This window comes from Salvelinus alpinus, chromosome 16 (genome assembly GCF_045679555.1).
Source record: "Salvelinus alpinus chromosome 16, SLU_Salpinus.1, whole genome shotgun sequence".
NCBI classification, from domain to species: domain Eukaryota; kingdom Metazoa; phylum Chordata; class Actinopteri; order Salmoniformes; family Salmonidae; genus Salvelinus; species Salvelinus alpinus.
Genome location: NC_092101.1, coordinates 6,757,455 through 6,771,789, shown reverse-complemented (window position 1 = coordinate 6,771,789; position 14,335 = coordinate 6,757,455). Strand labels below are relative to the sequence as shown.

The window sequence follows — 14,335 nt, the reverse complement described above, 5'->3', positions numbered from 1 at the left end:
GGATTGAGGGGCTTTCTGGGATGTGCTTTGGCATATGATTGCTGTAAATAATTGTGTTAGCTAGCATACACCGATGTCATGGTCACATAAGCCGCGGCTTTTGTGGAGCGATGGGTAACGACGCTTCGTGGGTGTCAGTTGTTGATGTGTGCAGAGGGTCCCTGGTTCGCGCCCGTGTCGGGGCGAGGGGACGGTACTAAAGTTATACTGTTACATTGTTATACATAGTATAACATAGTTATACAGTAATGATGCAGTAACGTTTCCCCCTACAGGTGCGGAAGCAGCACACGGACCGCTGTGTCAACTTCCTGGTGGAGGAGCTGAAGGTAATGGACCGGGAGCAGGCGCCCAACCGCATCTTTTTTGTGTCGGCCAAAGAGGTGCTCAACTCCCGCATGCAGCGAGCTCAGGGTATGCCAGAGTCCGGTAAGCCCCGCGGCGGTCAAACCAGGAGGCTGTGGGCGTGTTGATGGGTGGGTAGGTGTGTGTTTTGGTGTCCGCAGTGGTCAAACCAGGTGTGTATTGTTGTTGGTAGGTAGTAAGGATGTCACAGTTATTTCTTCATGTTTAAACGGCCATTTTTGGGGAGTTTTCTGGTAAAACAATACGAAAAAAAATCATAAAATTCCATGTGAATTCAGGGTTTTGGTCTCTCGCTGCATCTCTTTTCGATGGTGAAGCATTGCACCTGTAACTACTGTTACTGTACCTCAACTCCACCGCGCAAAGTTTGCATTTCCTTCTCATTTAACTTCTCAAAGTGTTGCCATACAGGACTTTGCTGCTGTTGCTCGCCTTTCTCTGCCATTTTTCCAACGATGACGTAGTGGTGGAGAGTCGACTCCAAAATAATTGATTCCTCGTTTCCTTACATGTCGACTCCCATTTCTGACTGTCAAGATTCGATTCCTACCGGAATCGACTCCTAAGATTATGTATTTTTATAACGGAGGAGACTGATTAGTTGCCATACTTCCGAAAACACAAACACTTGCATCTTTCAGTGTGCTAGTGAGGGATGGAGAGAGAGGGGAGGGGCACAGTATAGGCAGGTCGGCCACCAGGCAGAACTGTGCACTAGGCCTATCTATCGGCAATCAAAAGCTGTATCTCGCAATGCAATGCTGTATCTCACAATTTGTTGGCTTGCAATGTCTCACAACTTGAGTAAAACAGGGCCTATCATCAACAAATAGGCAAGATGCAACACTTCACGGTCACAGTATCTGCTCATGTGTACGGGTTTGATTCACACTGTTCTCAGCGTGGTAGCCAGGTCTTAGTTGATGCGGAAATTGACACACTATGCCATTTACTTTCTGCGTCTACTTCATGTCACTGAATCTACCATTAAATTACTCAACTTTCCCCAGGCCTTTTACAGTTAGTTAGGCTATAACATAGAAAATATGTTTTGTGATAACTGCACTGTGATTCAAATTTTGTGGGGGAAAACACAAGTATTTTTGTTAATGTTAAGGATCCCAATTTCATTTAAACGTTTAAGCGTTCACACCCCTTAAGTAGTTCAGTAGGTAGTGTCGTGGAAATTCAGTGCTGAGAAAGATTTGGTAATTTCTTCAAACAAGCATCTGTAATTAATATTGATTAATTATTGCAATAATGAGTCTGGTCTTAACCCTACCCGTGCTTAGTTTCCCAGATGCAAGGATGATTTAGAGACAATGAGGAATTGTTCTAACTCCTCCTGGCTATCTCTATCTCGGTTACACCCACCACATCTTGCCTATGTAATGCAGTCTTCAACTCATTTGTCAGCTCAGGCCATCTCCAGTGACCATACGCCCAGATTAGCTGCAGGGAACTAGAGTGGAGCCCATGAAAACACAGAATTAAGCAGAACTGTCCTATTTGTTAAGTATTAATTGCTGGGTTTGGGGGTGTGTTAGTGGCTGTATTAGTGACAGATGGGTGTGTGGCAGGCTCACTCAGGTCAAAGGTTGTGTCCTGTCCACACTGTGTGTGCAGAATGCCTTATAGGCCTCCCCAAATTAGATCCACAGTGTACTATCTAAACAAAACATCCCCAGCCAAGCTAGAAAACAATCAAACTGAAACTTCCCTATCAACTCTGGCTAACACCACCTACATGGGATCAAGCCACTTATGCAATCCATTGGCTCACATGCTCCAAAATGACCTTTCGCTTGAGTGTTATGGGGAATGTGGTCTTGTGAGCTCTGCTTTTAGCCTGGCATCTTCTCTCCATCTGGTTCTACTTTATCCACATCCTTTCTAGGTTAAAGGGATGTTTCACTTTTTGCAAGTTTTATCTTATTTTCAACGTACATACCTGTTGCCGTTTCATCCAAATTGTGTCAGCTGGTTTAGTTAGTAGATTCTCATGGCCAGGGTTGGGTAGTAATGGATTGTGTAATCTGATGGGGGGGGGGGGGGGGGAAATGAAGTATCTTGAATCATGCATTTCTGCTTGGACATACAGTATTTCTTGAATCACACCATTTCAGTACACTTTGAATGAAGCACATTGAATCGGTTTATATAAGATCATTAAACTACAAAAATAAAAATGCCTGACCCCACAACAAGATTTTGGTGCAACCAAATCATAGGCTTGTGCCACCAACTGAAAATGTAGGAGAAAGTTAGTATGGCGGCTGTGTGTGCTCTTATGTAAATTGTAGTATGCTTCCACACTAGTCCCCAAATTGGAAATAGTCATGTTACTAAATTAAATAATTAGTTGTTTCACATGTGTATGCCTGGGTGTTAGAGGTTAAAGTAATCCAAAAGTATGTTACTTATTTTTCAGAAATCCAAAGGATTATGTTACTGATTACTTTATTTTATTTTTCATGTAACTGTTACTAGTAGCAGATTAAATTTTTCAAGTAATCCATCCAACCCTGCTAATGGCGTATAATTTTTTGAGAGTGTAGCAATGCTAGTGGAAATGGATTGCATCAGTTAGTGATGTGTTCAAAAGCATGGGGAGAGTGCCACTCGTCAGAGCTCTTTCCTCATATCTTTGAATTAGGGTGATCACAATCCAGCGTTTTGGCCCTTTGTCATGCAATCGAACAATTGTTTCCTGCATTTTATCAACAAATTAAAACACCACTAATTTACAGAAAAGGTCAATTGGTCCCATATTTCAGTCAGTCTTCCCATTCATTAGATAAGAAATGACATTCCAATCTCCCTTTTGCAGTAAAGTTGAGTTTATGACAAGATATAAGGAAGTGGCGGTATTGGTGATGTTTAACACTTCTCCAATCGGTGTTGAGATCTGATATTCTGCGCAGCGCAAGACGAAATGTAGACCAATGTCATTGTCAACCAATCACATTTTTCAAATGCTTTCGGGCTAAATTCCAGCTAAACATGGAGAGGACAGTTACCTACTTACAAAAGTGTGCTTTAACGAAGAGCTATGAAAGTAAGTGAATAGACTGAAAGATATAAGGTATTTTAAATGTGGTCACCCTACCTATGAATTCAACGCTAACTGATACACCAAAAGTGATCTGTCCTTTTTAAATGATTTAACTTTTTGTAGGAGTTTGTAGCCAAAATGGCAGTGTGCTACACTCCGTTATGGAGGGCTAACGCTGCTGTGATGTGGTGGTCTTTGTTTGACAGTGTGCCGCTTTTCTCAGGGGGAGCTTTAGCAGAAGGCTTCCACGAGAGGCTCAAGGAGTTCCAGAGTTTCGAGAGGATATTTGAGGCAAGTTCTAGTGTCTGTTTGTGTGTGTGACAACGTCTAACGCCTCTCGTTCTCAGCCTCGAACACGGAGATTGTTTAATGATTAAATACAACGTCTCCAACTCATCTGAAATGTATATGAAAACCCCACAGTATGAAGTAATTCATTTAAAAATAAATGGCAGAACTACATTTTTCTCTCTCGAAATGACCCACTTTCCAAGGAATCAAGGTGGAAGTGAAATCAGTGTGTAGTCCAGTCAAACCAAACACCATGGCTCCTCCTCAGTCAAACTCTCTCAATCTGAATTCTCCGGCCTGGCTTTTGCCAGTGTGATACTGGACTTCGTTTTGGAGCGATCTGGGAGGATGGCCAGAACTGGCACTTATCACATTTATCTTCTAGTGAAGAAGGAAAATAATTTATAGTTATATGTCACAATATTATTAAATTGATATTTGACTCCACTAATTTTTTTGCCTCTATTGGTAGCGCCAAAACTATTTAATTTTTCATCCTATAGCTTGTTCTCCATCTTCTATTTAAATAGTGAGACGACATGTTTTCAGCACTTTTATTTCCCTGACTGATCAAAACTCATTTTCTCACGCTCTCCTGTCTCGCTGCAGCAGACATATAGTGAGCAATGTTTGGACCATCAATTGCAATAAAATCACAGTATCGAGTGGAAATGCATATAGAATCGCAATACATATCATATCGGCACCGACGTATCGTAAGGTCCCTGGAAATTCCCAGCCCTGTTATCTTCCTCCTAAAGTGACAGAGATTTTCCAGGGGCACCTGCTCAAGCACAATGGTAGCTGCTGTTGCTTGTGGATGTGTGCATGAGGCTGTGCGTGTGCGTAGAGAAATGGTATAGAAAAGATTTGCAAGAGAGAATATTCCGTAGTTATGCTGCTTCATACCGTTGACCTCCTTATTGGGTCGGACACCTAAAGGAAAAACTGTTGAATAGGATGTTAACTAGATTCTGTCCCATGCCACTACAGATGTGAGTGGTGAACCATTCTAATCACTCTATCTCTATGATCCTGTGCGGCGAGAAACACCTCTAGTCTCGACCTCCAGCTCATCTCCGAACTACTAGTCTCTCTCCACCAATCACGAGTCGCCAAGCCCGCGCCTCAGAACCCCTGCGTAGGCCAATCAATGTGCACATTGCCATCGATCTGCGTCTTCATTGCTGAAGTCTAGATTTGCTTAGGCGAGGATCATCCGTTTCTTTCAGTTACATTTTCATTCTGTTCACCCTGTCTCATGTTTGATTCTGTTCTGTGGCCTGCATTTCGTGTTTTCTGAGGTGTTTTATGTTTTTAAATAGTCATCTTTTCTCAGAATTGTTGTTTTTCTTGTGTTGACTTTTGTTCCTATGATTTTGCTATTGCTTCATTAACACGTTACTGTGAACCTAGAACCAAGGGGCTGTGGGTCTCCAGATACAGAGCTGCTGAAGGCACACGCCATTTTTTTCACATTCTTAAGTTGCTTCAGCAGTTGTCTATCTTGTCCCCTTTCGTCCCACCACCACTGTGTGCGTCACCACCCTGTGTGTGTGTTTCGCAGCCCCCATTCACAGTAACGTGTGTGCTACTATATGGCCTCGCAGGAGTGTATCTCGCAGTCAGCAGTGAAAACAAAGTTTGAGCAGCACACTATAAGGGCCAAGCAGATCACTGAAACGGTCAAAGCCATCATGGATGCCATCAACATCGAGGCGGCAGAGAAGAGGTGGGTGTCCCCCGTTCCATCCGCTCACATCACTCTGTTCTTTCGGGATGGTCTTCTGTTTAATCGTTGCCAAATGTTCCTGTAGCACTTTTACTTGACCCTTCTATGTGGTGTTTGTACATAAATGTTAACATTTTATTACAATTCAATATTTTTATCCAATGAATATTACGATACTTTGGTATCTGTTGTAAAAGCAGTATAGTAGTATGCTAGTATGGACATTGGATCGCAATCCGTGTACTTCCTGATCGAAGCACTGACTTCCTACTTCCTGTGTCTCACCTTACCACTTCCTGTCTGCCGTATAGAGTGGCCTCATTGGAGGACCGTGAATACCAGATGGATCGTCTGGAGTTTGTGAAGAACCAGCTCAGCCTGCTCATAGAGGACATCAAGATGAAGATCAAGGCCATTACAGAAGAGGTGGAGAGCAAGGTAAATCATGCTATTCTGATAACATGAATTTTTACAATATGTTTGTGAAATATGCCCATCCTAAGCCTCTTAACAGTGCAGGGAAGCACAACTCTGTCCCTCCAGGGTCATACTGCCAACTACAATTTCTGGATTTATTACAGCCGTAACTCTCAATCCATTCCAAGGGTTACCACAAGTGGTGCACATTTTAATTTTTTCCCCCGGGCACTAATACAACCGTTTTCTCTAGGTGTCCAGCGCCATGGGCGAAGAGATCTGTCGTCTCAATGTGTTAATTGAGGAGTTCCACTCGGACTTCCAACCTTCGCCCCACGTCCTCAAGCTCTACAAATCAGTGAGTTTGATTTTCGTTACACCAAAGACTGCCACGTCGGACACAGGTCTGCTTTCTATGGCAGCTTCTCCTTGAAATTGAAGCTTTGTCGCTAATGTAACACACTGAGCATTTAGGTTAGGAGCAGTGACCTCTCTTCTATGCACTCTATTTCTGTGACCGTTCCATGACCATTCCTTGACTGTTCCATCTCTGACCATGTCCTGCGGTTGCCCACCCTCACCCCGTGTACAGGATCTACTGAGCCATATTGAAGAGGGCATGGGCAAAAACCTGGCCTTCAGCTGCTCCAATGCCGTCAACGCCTCCGTGCAGTCCTCCCAGAGAGACATGATCGGTAGGTAGTTGGTGCAGCACGTAACACCACCCCATAAAACAGGCTGTGTTTAGGCTAGCCCTGGTCATGATTAGCCTGGTCCCACATCTATTAATGCTGTCTTGCCAACTCCTATGGTCAAGAGTTGGCATGACAACACAAAAAGATCTGGGTTCAGGTTTGGTCATGACACAGGCTCATAGGCTCACGATCCCGTGTGTGTGTGACCAGGCAACCAGTCATAAAGCAGATTGACGAAGATCTAATGGACCTCTATGAAATTACTTTGAGGGAGTAAACCAACAAGATGTTTCCATATTGCTCACTTCTCACCCATTTATTCCCCTCAGATCATTGTGTGTTTAGAGACTGTCATGGAAAGGAAGGCCCTGTTTTAAATCCAACCTTCTTTTATGTAATCTAACACAATTGGGTAGGGGGCCTATTCAGAGGGTTCTACATAGCTTCCACTGATCCAGTTCTGTCAGATCTCTGAGGACTGCAAGGAACAAGGGAAGCAGGAAGTATTTGGATCAGAAGTCATCTAGACGATTTCAGTGAAGTCACCTGACTTGTCTGTGTTTCCTTCCTTGTTTCTCCCCACCACCAGAGAGTCTGCAGCCTCTGCTGCCCCCTGCTGTTCAGAGCCAGATACAAATGCTTGTGCCAAGCCGCAAATTTGACCTGAGCTACAACCTGAACTGCGCCACGCTCTGCTCAGACTTCCAGGAGAACATTGAGTTCCAGTTCTCAATGGGCTGGACGGCACTGGTCAACCGCTTCCTGGGGCCTACCAATGCAAAGCGGGCCTTCATGCTGGTCGACAGGAACTTCCAAGTAACGCAGGTAAGACAGCTACAGGGTGAAGTTTCCCCAACTTACAGATCTAGGATCAGCTTTCCCTCCCACAGTCCTAACCTTAACCATTAGTGGGGGAAATGTAAAAATGTCCCAGGATCAGGGTCTAGGGGCAACTTCTCGTTATTCCAGTAAGGTACGAAGGTGAGAAATTATGGGGATAGATACTTTGGTAAAAGGTGTGTATGTGGGCACGCCTTGAAATTAGTGGATTTGGCTATTTCAGCCACACCCGTTTCTGACCGGTGTATAAAGTCGAGCACACACCATACAATCTCCACAGACAAATATTGGCAGTAGAATGGCCTTACTGAAGAGCTCAGTGACTTTCAACGTATCACCGTCATAGGATGCCACCTTTCCAACAAGTTAGTTTGTCAAATATCTATCCTGCTAGAACTGCCCCGGTCAATTGTAAGTGCTGTTATTGTGAAGTGGAAACATCTAGGAGCAACAATGGCTCAGCCACGAAGTGGTAGGCCACACAAGCTCACAGAACGGGACAGTCAAGTGCTGAAGTGGGTAGCAAATAAAAATAGTCTGTCCTCGGTTACAACACTTACTACCGAGTTCCAAACTGCCCCTGGAAGCTATGTCAGCACAAAAACTGTTTGTCAGGAGCTTCATGAAATGCGTTTCCATGGCCGAGCATAACCCTAAGATAACCATGCGCAATGCCAAGCGTCGGCTGGTGTGGTGTAAAGCTTGCGGCCATTGGACTCTGGAGCAGTGGAAACTGGAGTGATGAATCACACTTCACCATCTGGCAGTCCGACGGACTAATCTGGGTTTGGAGGATGCCAGCAGAACTTTACTTGCCCCAATGCATAGTGCCAACTGTAAAGTTTGGTGGAGGTGGAATAATGGTCTTGGGGTGTTTTTCATGGTTCTGGCCAGGCCCCTTAGTTCCAGTGAAGGGAAATCTTAATGATACAGCATCCAATGACTTTCTAGATGATTCTGTGCCTCCAACTTTGTGGCAACAGTTTGGGGAAGGCTCTTTCCTTTTTAAGCATGACAATGCTCCCGTGCACAAAGCAAGGTGCATACAGAAATGGATTGTTGATCGGTGTGGAAGAACTTGACTGGCCTGCACAGAGCCCTGACCTCAACCCCATCGAAAACCTTTGGGATGAATTGGAACGCCAGACTGCGAGCAAGGCCTAATCGCCCAACATGAGTGCTCGACCTCACTAGTGCTCTTGTGGCTGAATGGCAGCAAGTCCCCGCAGCAATGTTCGAACATTTAGTGGAAAGCCTTCCCAGAAGAGTGGTGGCTGTTAGCAGCAAACGGGGGACCAACGCCATATTAATGGCCATGATTTTGGAATGAGATGTTTGACGAGCAGATGTCCACATACTTTTGGTCATGTGTATGTCATAGCTGTAGTGTAACATGTTAAAGATATGAAATGGGTATGTCATATAGGCATGTTATATGACTAATAGATCGTTAATAGTCTTGATGCTGGTCGACAAGAACTTTCAGGTAACCACAGTTGAAACACATGGGTTAGATATAATACACACTAATATATGTTTTAGGGAAATGAAGATCTAGAATAGACATGATGTCGATACCACTTTTAAAATACAGTTTCAACCAAACCTGTCATTCTCCAATATTAGGCCTGTGAACTTATTTTTCCCCTTCATATTCTGGCCAACTAACTGATATGCTGATATTTGTATATTTTGAATTCAAACACATACATACATACATACATACATACATACATACATACATACATACATACATACATACTGATAGTTCACCAGTTAAACAATGGAGAAATTCAAATTAACTGGTACCTCCTTTCCTACAGTACATTGTCCCAATAACATCCCTGGTATAGGATACAGTGCATTCAGAAACTATTCAGACCCTTGACTTTTTCCACATCTTGTTACATTACAGCCTTATTCTAAAATGTATTAAATGATATTTTTCCCTCAACAATCTACACACAATACCTCATAATGACAAAGGACAAACAGTGTAAAACATTTTTTTTGCAAATATATAAAAAATGTAAAATAGAAATACCTTATTTACATAAGTATTCAGACCCTTTGCTATGCGATTCGAAATTGAGCTCAGGTGCATCCTGTTTCCATTGATCATCTGAGATGTTTCTACAACTTGATTGGAGTGCACCTGTGGTAAATTCAATTGATTGGACATGATTTAGAAAGGCACACACCTGTCTATATAAGGTCCCACAGTTAACAGTGCATGTCAGAGCAAAAACCAAGCTATGAGGTCGAAGGAATTGTCCGTAGAGCCCAGAGACAGGATTGTGTCGAGGCACAGCTCTGGCAAGGGTCCCAAAACATTTCTGCAGCGTTGATGGTCCCGAAGAACATACTGACCCCCATCATTCTTAAATGGAAGAAGTTTGGAACCACCAAGACTCTTCCTAGAGCTGGCCGCCCAGCCAACTGAGCAATCGGGGAGAAGGTCCTTGGTCAGGGAGGTGACCAAGAACCCGATGGTCACTCTGACAGAGCTCCAGAGTTCCTCTGTGGAGATGGGAGAACCTTCCAGAAGGACAAACATCTCTGCAGGCATTTCACAAATCAGGCCTTTATGATAGAGTGGCCAGACGGAAGCCACTCCGCAGTAAAAGGCAGATGACAGCCCACTTGGAGTTTGCCAAAAGGCACCTTAAGGACTCTTAGACCATGAGAAACAAGATTCTCTGGTCTGATGAAACCAAGATTGAACTCTTTGGCCAGAGGAATGTCTAGAGGAAACCTGGCACCATCCCTACGGTGAAGCATGGTGGTGGCAGCCTCATGCTGTGGTGATGTTTTTCAGCGGCCTGGACTGGGAGACTAATCAGGATCGAGGGATAAATGGATGGAGCAAAGTACAGAGATCCTTGATGAACACCCCAGTCTGAGGTCCTGAGCAGGTTAAGGTTCACCTTCCAACAGAACAACGACCCTAAGCACACAGCCAAGACAATGCAGGAGTGGCTTCAGGACAAGTCTCTGAATGTCCTTGAGTTGCCCAGCTAAAGCCCGGACTTGAACCTGATCGAACATCTCTGGAGAGACTTGAAATAATTGCGCAGCAACGCTCCACATCCAACCTGGCAGAGTTTGAGAGGATCTGCAGAGAAGAATGGGAGAAAGTCCCCAAATACAAGTGTGCCAAACTTGTAGTGTCATACCCAAGAAGACTCGGCTGTAATCGCTGCCGAAGGTGCTTCAACAAAGTACTGAGTAAAGGGTCTGAATACTTATGTAAATATGATATTTCCGTTTTTTTTATTATTAATACATTTTCGAAAATGTCTACTTTGTCATTACTGTGTCCCTCCTTCCTGTCCTGTTAAAGATGACACGCTCCCTGTCCACCACGCCCTCCAGTGGCCCCTCCAGCGTGGCTGTAGCACATCCCCAGGACACAGCGCTCTCCCAAGAGGAGCTGATGATGTCCATGGCCACCAACCTGGCCTCCCTCACCTCCCGCACCTCCATGACTGTGGTCATCGTTGGAGGAGTGGTGCGTAATAGTACTCCCACCTAATCTGGCAACCCGTTTGTCATTATAATGGGTTATACAGTACGGTCCAGGCTCTATACATGCATCCATACATCTGAATCCATCTTAATTTAAGTGGCAAATAAATCACTTATCTAGACTATTTGATTTATAGTCTAGATATATTTAGCACACACTAAAATATTTTTCTACGAGAGTCCTGGTATATGTACGGATCTATACAGATGTGTAACCAACACGACAGATGTAGCTGATTTAATATGGGTGCTGCTTTCCATACAGAGTTACACTACAAAAAAATGAAACCCACCTCTCTCTTACCCGTGTGTGTGCTAGGTGTGCCGGACGGTGGGCTGGCGGCTCATAGCCCTGTCGGCCTCCATGTACGGCCTGCTCTACCTGTGGGAGAAGCTCACATGGACCACCAAGGCCAAGGAGCATGCGCTCAAGCGCCAGTTTGTGGACTACGCCACAGAGAAACTACAACTCATCGTCAGCTTCACCAGTGCCAACTGCAGCCACCAGGTCCAGCAGTAAGTACAGGCTGTATTCTGTATAAATGCCATTTCTGGGAATAAGGATAAGCTTAAAGGGGGAAGTTCACTATAAAATTTGTTTTCTATTTTAAACCAGTTTTGAGTTATCGAAAGTGGCTGACAATCAGTATTTCCATGTTATCAGATCCTTTTGTGTGCATTAGGACAGGAGTTTTAAAACTGGGTTCAGTTACTGCAGGTGGTCCGCCAATTTATATTATAAACAAAAATAATATACAGTACCAGTCCAAAGTTCAGACACACCTACTCATTCCAGGGTTTTTCTTTTCTTTTTACTATTTTCTACATTGTAGAATAATAGTGAGACATCAAAACTATGAAATAACACATATGGAATCATGTAGTCACCAAAAAAAGTGTTAAATAAATCAAAATATATTTTATATTTGAGACTCTTCAAAGTAGCCACCCTTTGCCTTGATGACATTTTTGCACACTCTTGGCATTCCCTCTTGGAAGTTTTTGGACATTTTATGTGAAAAATAGTTTTTCATGACTTGCGTAACTGCAACAGAATACCATCGTGAATACTATTTTTATGTCTCTGCGTCCAGTATGAAGGAAGTTAGAAGTAGTTAACTAGCGTTAGCACAATGACTGTTCATCCGACTCTGGGGAAGTAGATAAATGGCTTCACTGCCAAAATCTCAAACTCCATTTTAATATGGAGGAAATTAGTCATTGGAGCTATTTACAGCTAAACTGTGTAGAATTGCTGGGAATTTGCTTCAAAGCTGCAAAATATTCTCTCAGTTGAATGAAACAATTTGTAGAATTGCTGAAAAATGTGTTTACAACAGAAACATTTTATCTACGGTGCCAAGATACATTTCTAAGTTTACACTTCCTCTTCCAATGAACTCTGGGGAGGTCAAAATAATGACACTGTCTACCAAATCGATTCATTTTAAAACGTTGATTAGCCTACTTTTACTTGCCATTATCATTCACCTAATGATAAGAGATGACGTTTGTATTTATTTTGCTAACATTTGATGGGTCGCCGGTTTGCCTGGGAGCGTGGGTCCCTGCTCCCTGCATTAGGACACATCTACAGGCCTCAATCCCAGTACAGTAACTAATGTTTGAGCCTCGTACGTAGATGTTTCTAAACACTCTTGCTTTATGAACCGATTCACCACTGATGTTTTAAGTGCAAAATCTGCTGAAAGCCAAATCTATGCACCTCTGCTACCTTTACGTCCCTCCCGTTCCCCTCTTTTCTGTGAAGTGGTGAATAACTAAGTGATAGAGCGCTTTGACCTTTGTTGCCCAGGGAGATGGCCACGACCTTTGTGAGGTTGTGTCAGCAGGTGGACCTGACACAGAGGGAGCTGGAGGGAGAGATCAGCCGACTGACCGCTAAGGTCCAGACTCTGGAGACCGTCCAGAGCCACTCCAAGACCCTCCGGTCAGTCTAGCTACCTCCAATGTCCAGTGTTACCCCATACCTTTTCCCCTTACATAGCTCTATTGCCCCCCCCCCCCCCCTTAAAACATTTACATCCCCAATGCATTTGATTTAACATTTTGGTGATTTGGTAGTCTTTGTCTTTCATAGAAAAATATATTGTCACATTTTGGCATTTATTCACCAACTTCCGTTTCCCCTGAAAAAGAGAAGTGGGAACTCTGCTTGGGCATCTTTATAAGCCTGCTCCGATAGGTTACTTCACTATTGGTTGTATTGAGGGTTCAAGGTCAGAGATATGCCCTTTGAACTGAATGTGTGTAGTTTTTTTTTCTTCACTTGAGGTAAACAGTATTCATTTGTCAGTAAACCTCAACATGGTTCATTTGGATAGGCATTTTCACCTCATTATAATTGGTTGTACATCATTAGTGTGCCAATAGATGTTGGTCTATGTGTAAACATCTTTTTCTATATATTTTCAGGCACAAAGCCACAGAGTTTGAGAGGCAATTGGAGACTTTTACAGACCAGTATCTGAATCCCCATAAATGATGGACTGGGTTTCTCGCTCTGGCTCTACTGGCTCCCCTAGCGACTCAGTCCTAGCAAATGTCATTGACTCTCCCCCCCGGACCTCCCCTCTCCACTCAGAGAAAATAGGTCCACCCTCGACAATATTGCTCCCGGGATTCCCCCACCTCCGAACAGATGTTTCTCCAAGAGATTTGTTGAAGTGTGTCCAGTCTTCCACACACTTTAGAAAAGGACTTTTCAGAGAACAAACTGCCCATTAGTTCAACAAACCAAACTGCCTGTAACACAAATACAAACTCTGTGTAACTGTGTGATTCAGTCGTGTGAATACAGTTCCGAAGGTCAGGACATAAAAACTCGGTTGGCATGAGATTGAAGGTTGGGTGCTGTAGCCTGTACATTGACACTACTGCTCTTATAACTGTGAATATGCCTTTCATTAACTCCTGAAGTAATTGTGTGTGTGTAGGTAGACAAATGTAGGCATGTGATTTTCATTCAGATCTGAATTTGTTCTGGTTTACCCCATTGTAAAAATAAAAATAGAATTGTGTGTGTGTGTTTTTTGTGAAGGACCTACATAAACTCAGAGGAAATCCATTTGACTTCAGAAAAAAACTATCAAAATTACTAATGTCCGGCTGATATAGTTTTGATAAATAGAAGCATTGCGTAACTTCATCTGCCGTTTCAACTAATTTGACATGTCATGAGAATACATTTGAACAATCTCCACTTTGTAAAAAAGTTTTCCTTTCATGATGAATTTGAATTGAAATACATCCTGATTTATCTGAATCTATTAAAATAATATTCTATGTCATTGATTCTGTTTGTTTTTTTGCACGGGCAGCGTTTGCTGTAGAATCTCTAATGGAAACAACATTAAACTGAAGACTTGCATTCTTAGAAGTGGAAAGGGG

At 43.2% G+C, this 14,335-nt stretch overlaps 1 protein-coding gene across 5 annotated transcripts in view; it reads left to right on the top strand.

The window, feature by feature from the left end:
* The window catches only part of LOC139540699 (mitofusin-1-like), a 28,891-nt gene extending 14,656 nt beyond the window's left edge, over positions 1-14,235 (top strand). For all 5 annotated transcript variants that reach the window (XM_071344570.1, XM_071344571.1, XM_071344573.1 and 2 more), the window contains 11 exons: positions 276-429; positions 3,645-3,712; positions 5,323-5,444; positions 5,756-5,882; positions 6,115-6,219; positions 6,454-6,556; positions 7,146-7,381; positions 10,740-10,907; positions 11,244-11,440; positions 12,741-12,875; positions 13,361-14,235. In XM_071344570.1, the coding sequence (XP_071200671.1) occupies positions 276-429; positions 3,645-3,712; positions 5,323-5,444; positions 5,756-5,882; positions 6,115-6,219; positions 6,454-6,556; positions 7,146-7,381; positions 10,740-10,907; positions 11,244-11,440; positions 12,741-12,875; positions 13,361-13,430 (1,485 nt within the window). In that variant the 3' untranslated portion in view covers positions 13,431-14,235. The remainder of the gene's footprint in view (positions 1-275; positions 430-3,644; positions 3,713-5,322; positions 5,445-5,755; positions 5,883-6,114; positions 6,220-6,453; positions 6,557-7,145; positions 7,382-10,739; positions 10,908-11,243; positions 11,441-12,740; positions 12,876-13,360) is intronic.
* The last annotated feature ends 100 nt before the right edge of the window (positions 14,236-14,335 follow it).